This window comes from Blennius ocellaris, assembly GCF_963422515.1.
Source record: "Blennius ocellaris genome assembly, chromosome: 15".
Classification (NCBI taxonomy): Eukaryota; Metazoa; Chordata; class Actinopteri; order Blenniiformes; family Blenniidae; genus Blennius; species Blennius ocellaris.
The window spans coordinates 16969936-16984857 of NC_137664.1; the positions used below are offsets into that span (position 1 = coordinate 16969936).

The 14922-nt window shown below is 40.8% G+C and overlaps 1 protein-coding gene across 2 annotated transcripts in view; it reads left to right on the top strand.

Moving 5' to 3' along the window:
• Positions 1–14922, top strand: part of palm2akap2 (PALM2 and AKAP2 fusion) — a 90702-nt gene that overhangs the window by 12471 nt on the left and 63309 nt on the right. For both annotated transcript variants that reach the window (XM_080509744.1, XM_080509745.1), the window contains exon 3: positions 11928–12008. In XM_080509744.1, coding sequence (XP_080365870.1) covers positions 11928–12008 — 81 coding nt within the window. The remainder of the gene's footprint in view (positions 1–11927; positions 12009–14922) is intronic.

Below are 14922 nucleotides of genomic sequence, written 5' to 3' on the forward strand. Positions count from 1 at the left end.
GAGTGTAAGCTACCTAACAATTTGAAAAGGCTACTTCGTAATTTATCACCTTTTCATTTTGTTGCAGCGTTATCATCTAAAGATGGTACCAATGAATGCATTATCACGTCAAATTGCAATCTGCAATAAATTGCTACAATAAGGTGAAGTTACGACCAACAAAACGTAGCGAGCTAAACACCCCAAGCTTGCTCAGCAGTCTTGGATAAGTAAGGCCCGGTTTTCACTCCTGACTGTTTTGCAAGTAGATTGTAAGTTATTTTGTCCAAATAACTTTTTTGACGTGTTGCACAAGCTCGACCAATAGCTGCCGTCCAACCATGAGTTAAAGCTGATTACTGTGGAAACTGCTTAGTTTTGTGATACAATATTCACTCTCCACTGTCAATAGGTTTAAAAAGCTATTAATCCAGAGTTATTGAAACAATGCAACTTTGTGTCATATAAATCCTTTTTTTTTTCTCCATCTGCTGCATTAAATTCTGCTATTAGTTTAATCTGTAAGTGGTATAAAAGAGCATTGACACTACAAGGTAAAACTCCTGAGCCTCTTTGACTCCTTTTAAGCGAACATGTGTGTCATCTTGGCTGAGTGTGTGTACAATATATCAAAGACAATATCAGCACTAATGCCTTGCAACCTCGACCAGGCACTTAAATAGAGAGGGGTTACTATAACACCAATAGTACTAAGGACTCTGTATGGCAGCCAAGCACTCTGAGTGACACAGACCCAAGCCAGTGAGGGAGGTCAAGTATAAATACAGAAGCTGGACATCGTTTCCCAGAGTATCTCACAGGGTTAGGCAAGAATATCCTTTTTTTTTTTTTTTTTTAAAGGAAATAAAAGAGGAACATCTCTCACTGTCTTTTTGAAAATGATGAACTGCAGAGAGGTCCACAGTGCATAAACCTCCCACTGTCTGCAGCTGACATGCTAATGATTACATCAATAATTGATACTCTGAGATTTCATTGTCATCACTGTCAGTGTCGGTCCTCATCAATACTTTAGCACATCTTCAGCCAAATTGGAGGCTTCCACTATAATCGGTGCCAAGTGTTGGAGCAGGAGACACTGCGTACGAGTTGGTTTAAGACACTGATCAGGATTAACATGTCACATAGTGCAGACACCCGGATCAGGTTTCCTGGCCTCCAGTTCTTTACCAAACTGGATCAAAATCAAGGTTGTGGATCACAGCCATAATGTTGATTTATCACAGAACCAATTCTATGTTCTGCGAGGCGCATTAATAAAGTATGAGTGGGTGTGATAGTCATGTGGGGTGGGGCAGTGTGCACAGAAATCACAAGGACCTTCAAAGGAGTCAGGAGGTATCGTGAGATGAGGCGAAAGGCAGGGTACACACCGGACATCTCACAAGTCCAATGCAGTGCACACACAGCGAGCCAGACACCGCATACCTAAAGCCACACCGATGGTTAAGCTGCATTCATCCGATCATCTCAAATGTGGGGTTGTTTTGGGTTTTTTTTTCAGACTGTCGCAGGAATGAGGGAAAGAACATGCAGAAAAAAGTCCCAAAGCACAAACTCAAACCGGGACTTTTCTGTCTGTACAGCATGAGTGCTTTTGTCATATTAGCCTTCATTTTACCAATCGAACCTTCTCTATGAACAGTGACTAAAAACATCGATGTGGCTTGTTTAATTTCGTTATGATGCATCTTTTTATTACTCAAAGTACAGTTTGATGCAGTCTCATCTACACTCTTTATGCTTAACACCTGTGATAAATAGCATTCTGACTGCTACAAACAGGTTCTTCCGTCATCAGTAACGGGCCTGTTGACACGTTGAGTCCGAGTCTGTTTCTGCAGAAAGCCTCCACCTCTGAGTCTGGTTCTGCATGTTTCTCAATGTTAAAAGGAAGTTTTTCCTCTCCACTATCGCTTATGCTTGCTCAGGTATTATAAGTGACTTGAGATGACTGTGTCGTATCTGGCGCTATAAAATTGTGTTGAAAGGAGATCAATAAAGTAATATAAAACCACAGACTGGTACCAAGCCGACATCATTTATGTTTTACGTGCACACGCAAACATGTGTATGTTAAAGGGGGAAAACCTTACACTGCATCGAATGCACTCGAATAAGCTTTTAGCATTCAATCCACCATAAATCAATATACTGGCCAAATGCAGAGAAAACGAATGGAGTTTTATTTTAGAGAAAAAATGAGGACGTCAATAACAACTAGAATTGCAGAAGGTAGCAATAATGTTGGTGTTGATTAAAGACATAGCTGGAGGTTGTAAGTTTGAATACTTTGAAGTGTCACACAGACAGTCCTGAGGATCTTCTGAATATTTCTTTATAAATGCCTAAGCTCAACACCGCTCCCCTACCGTTACTGCCGGCCGGCATCCATCAGCTTCCAGCAAGCAGACACAAATACGGACAAAGGACGGATTGCTTCTTGTAAATCTGTACGCATATCCAACATTGAGCATGTATAAGCCTTCAGTTAAACCAAACATTTATTGCCGACTAAAGCCTGAGTTTTCATCTCCAGGGACGTGCTAAAAAAAAAAAAAGAAAAAAAAAAGTTGTTAACTTTCATCAGGTTTTATCTTAACACCCAATATTTTAACACTTATTAAATTACATTTTAAATGCCTTTTCAGTGTTACCATTCAAGTTTCGAGAAAAACTGTCCATGATGGATCTCTTAAGGAAAAGACAGTTTGAACATAAATCATCCAGTAAAACTAAACATTTGCCAACTTTTTAATCAAACACCAAATTAGAACGTTAGCCTCACACGCAAGAGAAGATTGTCATAGTCTGATAGTGATTAGAGGGTCTGTCGGGTGCCAGAAGCCAATGTTCCCATGGTTACTAATTGGCCAGATTAAGGAATAGTTGTGATGTCACGTTGTTAACTCCAAACCTGCAATTGGTGTATTATTACAGTGCAATTATAGCAGTTGGCTGGAGCGTACATATGCGCTCACCAGACCTTTGAATGTGGTTTTGAAGATCAGCCAATGGCTGGAGAGCGCCTCATCATTTTCATTAACTCCCACCCGTGTGGCCTGCGGACCACAAGTGGCGAGGCAAAGTACAAAAGTGCATGTATGTGTCTTTCGCACGCACTCATTGGCTGGCTCTCTGTTGTGTTTGTGGCATGTGTACATAGATGACCTCAACCATTTAGACTTACTGATTCTAACCCCCCCACACACACACACACTCACAGACAACAAGCACATATGCTCAGAGGCACAAGAGCCTGCAGACCGTCTGGGTCAAAATCTGAGGGAAATTAGGAAGTGGTGCATAAGGATTGACATGAATGTGGTCATGGAGGAGAAAAAAAAAGACTAAAGTGGCAGCTGCTGACAATATTACAGTCATGGGAGGGGATCAGAGGGTGTGGTTTTGTCAGCGGTAAATAGATTTCTCGATCTCTATGCACTGTCAGTGCACATTGTCTCTCTTTGTTTCCTCCAAAGTATCACTATAAATTCAACAATTCAATCATTCCTTTATGAATTACTTTATTTTGTGGATTTGATCAGAAATTGATCTCTCTGGACAAGGTCTGTCCCCGTTGAGGTTGTTGTGGAAGCTGGACAATGTTCTGGATCCACTTTGCAGGGTTTGACTGTGAGACATAAGTGGGTAAGGGTGAAGGTGAGGAGCGGTATGCATCTTCTGCAAATCATGACTGTGGCATGCTGTGGAGCGCGTGTGTGCAAAAATGTACAGACTTAAAACATATACATATGGTTGAGTTAAAACACTGGTTAATTGTATGGTGCTGATTTGAACTCTTTGTTTAAGTAAGACTAAAGACTGCTGAAATCTAATCAGATCAGAATGGAAGACATTTAACCATTTCAGTTTTTCAACCCGTCCATTCATTAATCTTCTAGAAATGTCTTTGAACATCTTTCATCATCAAGGTCAACCAGTTCATTTTCAGTCATGTGGCTGTGACTCTTCCTTTCACAAACTTATCACTTATCTGTCTCATTCCTTTGTGCTGTGTGAAATTGGTCATTTATCATACTGTTTATTTCATTTTGGATGCACTCTGTTTTGGTGTGGGAAAGGCTGATAAAGCAATAGTTTTCTCTCAAGGTCAAAGAAATGAAAGCAACAAACCCGCTATAAAAAAAATCAAAGAGCGAAAGAAGTACGCACATTTGAGTTAAAATAGAGATGAGCATACCTAAAAACTCCCCTTAACCCTTTCCTTCCACCCCTGTCACCATTTACAAGATTTAGCGTGGGTCCTTCTCATAACCTTAACTCGGACGCCATTTATGACAGTGGTGTCGAACATGTGACCGGCCGATAAAAACAAAGCTGGCCTCCAGTGGGTCGACCTATACCTAATTTTCAATATATTTTTATTACATAATCACACCATCAAAATCACTTCAAAAATACTAAAAGATGCCATTAATGTATCAATCCAGCATTTTGTCCACATTATATATATATATATATATATCATATCTATCTGTACTTTTTGAATACTTTGATGAAAATTAACGGTGATTGTAGCCTTTTATTTAAACACCTGAGCGTTTCTAATTTCAAATTGTGTGTGTTACTTAATACAATGTGCACAAATGTGACTTTCCCTCACATTGTGTCCATTCTTTTAATGTAAATGCATAATGGTAAATAAAAAGTGTTGTCGGTGAGGTGAGATTGAACATGTACTGCATTTGCTCCTAATTACAGGAAACGATTTAAATTGTAACCACATGTATACTTTTTATAATTGTTCACTCAAACAGACAGAAGGCATTGTAATCCGGAAGACTTCGGTCCGTTTTCCTGCTTGTTGTTGGTCAATACGCTTCCGGAATCCATATCCCAGTGTTTGAATATTTGGCAGTGGGTGTTTGCCAGCTACCCACTGAGCAGGCGGGATCCCGGGAGGGGATAGGAGGGCAGGATGAGGCGGAGGTCTGGGTTTTATGGACTTTTAGCAATTTATGGGGGAAGGGGAGTGTGCTCGGGGCAAAGTCATTTTGAGAAAAGAAGACGGGGTGTAGTTTGCTGGACAGTGGGGGGTCTGGGGCACGGCAGGCATTACAGGCCGCCTAAAATTAGCAGCAGCTGTCTCTGACCTGCTGGACATTTCTGGTATGTGTGTGTGTGTGTGTGTGTGTGTGTGTGTGTGTGTGTGTGTGTGTGTGTGTGTGTGTGTGTGTGTGTGTGTGTGTGTGTGTGTGTGTGTGTGTGTGTGTGTGTGTGTGTGTGTGTGTGTGTGTGTGTGTGTGTGTGCGTTTTTAAGTGAGAAGGGTCGTGATTCACTCAGACCCGAGTCTAGAGGCAGGAATGTTGCGAGTGGACGCTCTTATTATTGTCATTATTTTCGTGACATTTGAGCAGTAATTGAAGAGTAAACAATGAAGCACGGCAGAACACTGATATACTGAAAATAATCATGATTCTTAGTCAAGGTGAAGACCAAAATATTTTACTTTAACAAGATATGCTAGAACTGAAAGCAACATGTAAAGATGAGAAATCACAATGATTGTGTTGGATCTTGAATATACAGGAAGTCCAATATTTCGCCCAAAAAATTAAAAAGAGTCCGTATCCACTTACATCCACTTAGCAGGAGGAAAGGTACTTCACAAGTAAATGCCCCCGGAAGAACATAAAAATACAGGATTTACTGGACGATAAGTTACATTTTTGTTTTCAGTTGTTTGGTTGGTCATGTGACTTATTTGAAGAAGCGACCAACGTCAAAATGCACCTATAAATACCACCATGAACCACTAGATGGCTCTGTATGACAACAGACTGCTGCTACTGTACCACGAAAACACGGTTACTACCATATTTAGGTGACGGAGGAAGCCAAATGTCCAACAAAAAGAAAAAGCTATACTATAAAAACTTAAAAATATGCAGCAGAAAAAATAGAATTAAATCAGCAGAAAGAGAGGAACAAATTTACTGATGGTTCTGGAACAGAAGCTGCTGGTCAAGGTATATCAAGTTACAGTTCCGTCTCGGTATCAATTCAACTTTTGCTTCAAAATATTTCCCCCCGGTGGCGCACGATTTGAAAGACTGGAGTTATACTGAGGTGTGACTTATGGTGTGGAAAATACAGTAGCTGACATGTGCAAGTGTACATCCATGTGAATTTAATGGCATGCATACATACATGTGTCTCTGCTAAGATGAGACATGATCATTATAGTTTCCAGCTGGTCCCTTCACATGACAACGGCATGTAGGACATGTCAGCGAAGTGCTAAGTTTGCATTTATTGACACTGCCGTGAGCTCCGGAGGTCAGCATTCACTTCACTCTTGACCTAACAAGCAGGCATTGTCTGAAGAGGACATTCTGCGGTCTTGCAATTGTTCACAGCTCCCGACTGGTTGGACAGCTGTGGGACATTTCGTCGCTTTACTAATTATTCCTGTACTGACTGAAGACATGACCAATGCTCATAACATTATCTAATGACCTCTCCTGTACATTCAGTGCACAACCAAGCCCATGTCGCTCAGCTTCCAGGTCCATTTCAGGCTCTGTTCTCTAAGCGTTCAGGTATGGCTGCCTGCGGAACGGAAGATGATCTCCACTGTGAGATTTCTGCGCTGGGTGTGTTGGCATGTACAGAATGTGAGACGTCAGATCTGCAGTCCGTTTCTGTTCACAATGTCAACATCAGCAGAACTTTGATTACAGCACAGTTACTTCACCATCTTATGACTGTATAACAATCATACCATTCGCAGCACAGCGGCAAAGTTCTCATTAGTTTCTATTGAATTGAACTAAAAAAAAAAGTTGCATTAGTCTGTGATGGCCACAAAGCTACCTATTTTTTCCAATGGAATTCTGCTTGATATTCCCCGGGGTGGTCAATTAATATTCACCATGAGGTCACATGGAAAAACAATCAGTACCATGAGAGTCGAGCCATCGGATCTATTCAATTCTGACCAATACAACTCTCATTAGAATCAGTATGTAGCAAGGTTTAACAACCAAATTCTTACATTTCTTTTTGATTTGTCTGATAAAGATTCATTTTACAATCCTTTAACAACAGGACTGACAGAATGGTACAGGTACAAAAGTTAATAATATCATTATTGCCATTATTATTAGAATTAAACATGGCAGAAACACTAGAAAAAAATGTAGCTTTGTTGTCGGGCTTGTAGTGGGTGCTGCTGTTGGACAGACGACTAAGTTCGATTGTTATTATAGATGATTCATCTGTAAAACTAGTAATAACACTCTGGAGGCAGTCATTGTTGTCATTGTCCATCTACTAGTGGTACCCAGGCACAGGAGCAGCAGAACTACACCTTATTTAGGGGACAAGTAATAACCGCCACACATTAAATTTCATTCAGAATTAAGAAGATTTCGTAGGGACTGAGAAGATTAAGCGAACGCACTCCAGGAATTCCCCCAAAACCCAAGAGATTAGGGTTAGACGGGACATTTGCTTCTAAACCAATTACAGTTTGTCGTTTCCAGTGGGAAGGAGTATTAAACTCATGGTGCTGAGCTTAACCTTACAAGAACCGTAAGCAGACAAAGGAGGTTTTGACTGGCTTCCCGCTGCCAACATCTTTAGCCCTGTAGGACGTGAGGTTACCGACTCAATCCAGTGCATGTGTATTTCAGATGTCTTCTTGAACTAGACAAATCAACAACAATATGACATAATAGACATCCAGACTGGGGCTCAATCATTTTGAAAAGCTCATTTCAGCCTAAGAGTCTCTTGAATGGTGCGGACTGTCGTGGGGAAAGTGTTGTCCTCTGTATGAGAGCTTCGTGGCGAGCCAAGTGGGGCCAAACATTGTGAGTCAGAGTGTGGGAAGTGATGTGTGTGTCACCAAGAATGTCAACATATTTGTGTGAGGAGGAGGATGTGCTCTCCGGGGGAGAATACAGCGAACAGAGCAGGGCTCGGGGTGTCTTTCTCCTGTCACTTCGACTGTACCAGTCGAGGGATTCATTTCATCTTTTGGTGAACTCAGCAGTCTCTGTTGCAAGCTAGACTTTTAATCCCGTTCTCAAACAGTGAGGATCCTTCCAGCTAATGAATTTCTGCTTTACATGACAAGTAATAGGAGGACAGATGGCATTGTCCCCTGGGAACTTCAGGAGCAGTTAAACTACAAGAGATGAGCTGCTTTCTGTTTTGTTTTTTCAAGAACCAAGAAGATTTTTATGGCCTTTGAATATTCATGACTGCCGTTTCTTGGCCTTCTTGAAGAAAACCCTGAAACAAATTACAACATTTAGTTTGCAGACCTGTACTTTAAGGGTGAAAGGAAGAGGGACGTTGCGCCATTACATTCAATTTCAGGAATGTTACTGAAACCAAGATCTATATTTGGTGTGGTGATGTCAAGCATCATCTCTATTATATCCATTTTATATGTAGATGTATATCTGTCCTCACATTCCTGTACAGTCAAAGATTCTCGAATATACACAACCGCACAGGTTGCCTGAGTCCCGCCTTATTTTGGGAGCACGGCACTGTGGGCTTATCGGTGTGTACATATTCAAGCCTGTGAGCATATTTGCTTAAGTGTGTGTTTTGCCCATTCCTCGACCACATGTCCTCAGCAGTCCCTGACATCTGGTGACCATACTGCCTCTCTGACTGTACTTCACAAACCATGGGAACTGCTGCTGTGTGGACCGCTTGGTGCATCCATGTGCTTGTGTGTAGGCGGGGCGCACTTTGCCCACATTATGGGGACTGAAACTTCTGATCACACTTATAGTGTGAGGCCCCATTTGAAGATAAAGGTAACATTGGGGTTATAGTTAGTCAAGCAGAAGTTAAATGAATGTAAGGTCTTCTCGTGGTATAAGCAAAGCTCTGCGTGTTTATGTTTGTGTGTGCCTGCTTGTTTGTCTACCCCAATGGGGACATCAAGCTGATCGCAGATGGAGATTCACGTCAGTATAATGACGAATACTTCACTTCAACTTTTGTTGCATTTTGTTGGTCTATTTACACAACAACAGTGCTGAAAGCCACTGAAAACAAAAAATGCTCATCCTCCATCTTCATGAAAACAGCAGAAATGCTGCAACTGCGCATGTGGCCACGGTCGTAGAACACAGTTCTTCTGCACAAGCACGAGTCGATGGACAATAACAACAGTGGTGGCCAGTCCATCTTGTTCTAGGTCTTGGTAATTTTAGAGTTGAAAGTCGTGATGATAATCTAATTTTGTCATCTGTTCATACGGATATCCGAGTTCTCGCCATTGTTAGTTTATAGCATATTATTCTCTGTGCAAATGTGTGTGTGGTTTCATCACAAAAACAAACAGCACGCACTCATGGCCCACGATGAGAACTACATCGTTTTCAGCGTTTCTGCCATATCATTTAAAAAATATCGCTGAAAGTTTTCAGAAAAACAAATTGCAAGAACATAACGTTTTCACTTAAAACGTCATGTAAATTGATCATCTTAATGTTCTGTTGAGGTTTTGGCAAAGCTAAAGCTAGTGCAAGAGTTAAGGCAGTAGTGGTTACAGCCGAGTTTAGAATGTGCAGCGAGCAAGAGAGAGGAAGAGAGGAAGACATAGTGTGTGTGTGCAAAATCTGTGCAAGGCCAATTATTGTCTTTTTTGTAATATTCCTTGAGCCTCGTTTCCTCATTTCCACCCACTGAGCCAAAACACAGGCAAGTGGACAAAATATTTTGGAGAGCCACTACAATTAGCCAGTTGGACCACACAAGATTCATCAAGTAACCAGCCTCTTTTACACATGGCTAAAAATTGAAAAGCCTCACAAGTTAAGCGCAGCAAAATGGCAGGCAGGAGAAATAACTCTGCATTTTGCCATAAAAGTGCCTACAAAGTTAAGTACCTAATTAAGGACTCGCATCGTGATAGCGGATAGAGCAAATGCCAACAACTGCCAAATGTTCAATAAAATTCACGCAGATTTGTACCTCTTCTTTGATCTAATTTCAACATTACCTGATGAATATAAAAGGAGAGATTTTAGTGACAAACCTGCTAAATAGAAGTGGAGTAACATTCCCTCAGACATGTTGAAGTTCGACTTTTTCTGATTAAAAACAAAAAGTACTTTCAGCTTTTTGGGAACATTTTTAGAGTGTTTATAGGAAAATTAGAGAGCCCTTTTGGGAAGCCAGTCACACATGAAGAAGCAAACTATCAACTGGTTTCCCATTACCACTAATTATACGATACGACTTCCATCCAGCACAACATGGTTGGCTGAAGCAATTACCTCCCGTGTGAAAAATGGAACTGAATTCCTTGCTTAGTGTTACGTACAAAAGCCACAAGAAAAACAAAAATGTGAGTGTAAACACAGTAGTGAATAGATTTGGTCATTTAGCACGTTATTTCTCTTATTTTCAACAGAGTTGCTCAATATAAAAGTGTTTTCTTGATTATGCCTTTGCTCCAGCAACAGTTGGAGGCTATATTTAGTAGTTTTATTGTTGAGAGCCAACCGTAATGGCAATCCAACTTGATCGTCTGTCCATATGAATGCCTGCGTACTCGCCATCGTTAGTGTTTATAGTGTATTGTTCTCAGCGCACATGTGGTTTCATAACAAAACCAAACAACAGCACGCACGAGTGGCCCAACAGTGCCGTTTTCAGTGTTTCAAATCATTGTCGTGTAAATGCAAATCTTTTTTGAAACAAAAATGTATAAACAATTCACTTCAAATCTGGAAACAAGACCTGAGCCCCTCGCTGTAGCATTTGGTCCAGAGCAGAAAAATTGGGTAATAATGTGAAACATACTAAATACAAAAATACCACATCTACATTTGGTCTGCACTAAATTAACATTGTGGTCCTCACCAACAGGTGCATAAGCATCCTTGTGTCCAAACATAAGTGATCTGAAGGGCTCAGTTAAAGGAATTAACACACAGTTAATTCCTTTATTTTAGTTGTGTTCAGCTCCATTTTCAGTTCCCATCCTCTCACTATTCAGCATCACTCTTCGCTTAACTGTGTTAGAAAGAAGGCCTCAGGTTTATTTGCATTTTGGGGTTTTCCCTGATGGTTATATTTAGCCCACAGGAAACGTCCCAGAAATCCTCCTCCTACTCCCACAGAAAGGCAAGCGAACGAGATGCAGCCACAGTGTATCCCATGCTCTTCGGCCCCCGAGCAGGCTCGCGCTGGGAACTGCTTTGTTTATATTCCTGTGCATCGTCGTCAAAGGAAATTCAAAAGCAGTGACTCCACATTGCCTCAGTCCATTTAGTATTTTCTTTCTCTCACATCTGAAACCTCCCACTCTTTACATCCCTCAACATTATTTATCTCGACATGGATACTTCACCCCACCCCAAGTTTAACCCCAAGGCTATTTAGAGGCTGTAAGGCCTAATCCTTCTTGTCTTTATTCCCCTATGAGCCCCTATCACTATCAACCCCCGAAGATTTAACTTCTAACCCTTTAATACTTCAATTCCTTCCAGAGCATACACAAGTCATTTTATTTCCTGTCTGTTCAGAAGTTTTACAAACAGTGTAGTTTGTATTACGATGGATATACTGTTCTGCTGCACAATTTCATATCCTGCCATCACTCAACGAGTAGATTGACCCAGACTCTATCGGTTTATATCGAGTATGACAGTATATTGCAGTAGAGTCTTGGATTACTCTAAACTTGAGTGTGTAAACCCTGATTGGCCCCCAGTGATTCTGTCTAGAGGTTGATGAGCATCAAAATTAAACCCTAAACCTACTCAATCAATACAGCAGCACGCATTAGTGAAGCATCGTGCTCAAACCTCTTTTGCAGCTTGAGTGTTTTGTCTTCACAGACAGTATAAGACCTCAGATTTGTTGTGAGTTCACGCTTGATTTTCATCATTATGTCTTTTTTTGTCTCTCTCTCATCTTTCAGGAGAAGCGAAAGCGGCAAACTGAAATTGAAGACAAAAGAAGCCAGCTTGACGACCTGGTGCTGCAGCTACAACATGTCAAGGTTGGTTTACAGCATTTACGTAAAATACATTATCTGCATAAGTTCTCGAAATAGAGTTGTTGAGCTGCTGGTCCGACTCCAAAGCTATCTTCATTCAGCATGTATCCAACCTACTCGGCGCACGTAGCAGTGCAGACATTGCTTCTATTTTTATCCGGCTACTTCTGCCTCTCTCTACATTCTGAACCTATAAATATTCAGTACCTGTCAGAAAAGTATGCCAGTGATCGGAACTCACTATGGTGCCCAGTTTAAAACAGGAGGTGTGAAGTGTGAAGGTACAAATTAATCAAGTAAATTTTAAATTACACCCTTTCTTCACTCATTCATATCATGTAATACCCGGCCTTGCAAGAACAGGTCCAACTGAGGGTGGATCAAAAATACATCCTTTGTCTGGGCCATGCTTCTTCCTGTGTCCCACCATATTTACCTACCTGAGCCATGTCATATTATAGACTCAACCACCAGAATTGAAAAAACATTCCAAGTCAATAAAATTACAATGCGTCACAAACAAACAAGCATTTCCATTTTTCTTCATGTCAGTGTGTCTACTGACCAGTAGCGTAGTCCAGGGTATAAGTGGATGCCCACTTATTTTTCTCAAACAGAAAGAAAAATGTTGTAAATAAGCAGCATATAATCTAGTTAGTGACAGTGTGGAGGAACTGGATCACTTCTGACTACATAGTGGGACAAACAAATACTTATAAAGCAAGTATTCATCTCTGTGACATGGAAAGTGAAATCATGTTTGCACGGCAGCATGCCAACCCGACCATGGCAGTAAGTTTACACTGTCGACTTATCATGTTAGCACGTCCTCACTCCAGCAGGACTGCAAGGACCTTAATTGTTTGACTTGGCTCCCACAGCTTGGCTGGCCTGGATCCGGTGGTCTGCCATGTGTGAGTGTTAGTTTCCATCCCTACCTACTGCTCAAATCAGTATGTCTACATGTAGCCTATAGGACACTATTAAAAGAACAAGGATGTGACCTAAAGTCTTCAACATTGGAAAAAAAAAAAGTAGAGGAAGTATGGAAGTGTAGAGGTCGACTGTTCTCACATGAATTACAATATACTAAGACGTTTTATGGATTTGTGGTATAAAACTTAAAACAAAGTTTGATGTTGCTGGAATATGTGACAAAAAGCTTGCATGTACGCAAGGACTTATAAACCTATTTTCTGACTTCTATGACATACATCACTTCATTGTACTGTTTTAGGCACAGCTTCTGCTTTAATATCTGACAAAAAGTGCCCGGCTTGCTGCGAGTTGGAGAAAAGAGATGAAGCATTGAGTCTTGCTGAGGGGTAACTGTTAGTTTAAGGTTATATATTGAACTTGGGGTGAGAATAAAATGAGGTTGGTGTTAAGGTGAAGGTAAAGTAAATGGATCTGGTTAGAAGTCTGAAAGAAAGAAATGATTGATGGCGCTGCGGCCCATTCATCTCTCTTAATTAGCTCCTTCCGCCTCCTTTTTATCAAAACACGTTGCTTACCTTGACCCTAAACCTCCCCGAGAGATAAAATAACAGTGTGCTTCACTGAGTTATGATCCATTCTACCATGGTGCCGCGTACAAATGCGAGTGCATTTAATAACTCGCGTGCATTTTCAGCAGAAACTTAGTGGTTCCATCTAAACATCCAAATTGCTGCACTCCTGTTGTGTAAACCTGTAAAAGCAGAGTTTCCCTTGGCTGGGCAGGAGAGATCTGGCTGTTTACTTCTCTTCAAAAAAAACACACTCCAATCAAAACACACACACATATTTATCGTTGAATACTCGGTGCCAGCCACGACCGGTAAGCCAAGATTTTTTGTTTCAAGTAAACACACTTGACATTCAAATGATAAGTAATAACAGGGACAAGCTGGTGACAGATTGTGAGACGTTGCGTTTTTAATAAAGCCCGATCAAGCATCAGTACTGTAAAGAATAGCAATTTCACCTTGTACACAAGCTGGGAAAAAAAACAAAGCATTGTCCTCAGTGAAAATGGGGATTTCATGAACAGTTTCCAAGTTGCACTGCTGGTTCATAATTACTTTACTGTCAAAAGGAGTTCTTTGGAAAGTCCTGCAGCACCTAAATGCAGCACAGATGCAGGGTGGGTCAGGGAGCTGTGGGTACTCATTATGCTACAGATATGCTCGGTAGCCAGTTTTAATATTGGAAATAAAAACACATTTCTTTCTCTAATTAAAGCCATTAAACACACTTGGAATGAATGAACCTTTTATCGAAGACGTTTGAGCCCACGTTGCGGCGCTTTCCAGCATTTACCACCCACTCATGGAAATGTGCACAAAACATTTGTGAAAGCCACGAGAACTTTGCGTGTTAAATTGTCAAACATTAAAATCAGTTCAGTAAAGATGTTAATGAAGTTTGGGCCGACGGTCTGAGGCTTGGTCTCCCTCATGGGGGAAGATTTTTACGGTTTGAGCCGACGCGCACATTAAACAGTCAAGCTTATCTAAATTGTGTCCAAGTCACCTTCACATACGGTTCATACTGTGTGTTGAATGTGCTGCTGATTCATTTCATCCTTGTTGCTTCTTGTTTGGCCTACTACGGGTTACACAGCATGGAAGCTAATAATAAAAAAAAAAAATGACATGGGACACAAACTGCTGACATTTCTGACTGCTGTAGTAATTACAGTCGAGAAAACAACCCTCTGCATCCGAAACACAATAATGCGATTACAACAACTCATTCTTACACATGAAACCATGTTGAAATCATAGTAATCACTCAGACACTTCACAAAAGCTTGTTTTCTTCCGTTACTTAATGCCATTCAAAGGCTAACCGCTATATTCAACTCATACAATTTTCAATTGACGTTTACAATACATATAATCTGATAAGGCAAGGGAATATTCACAAAATCCTG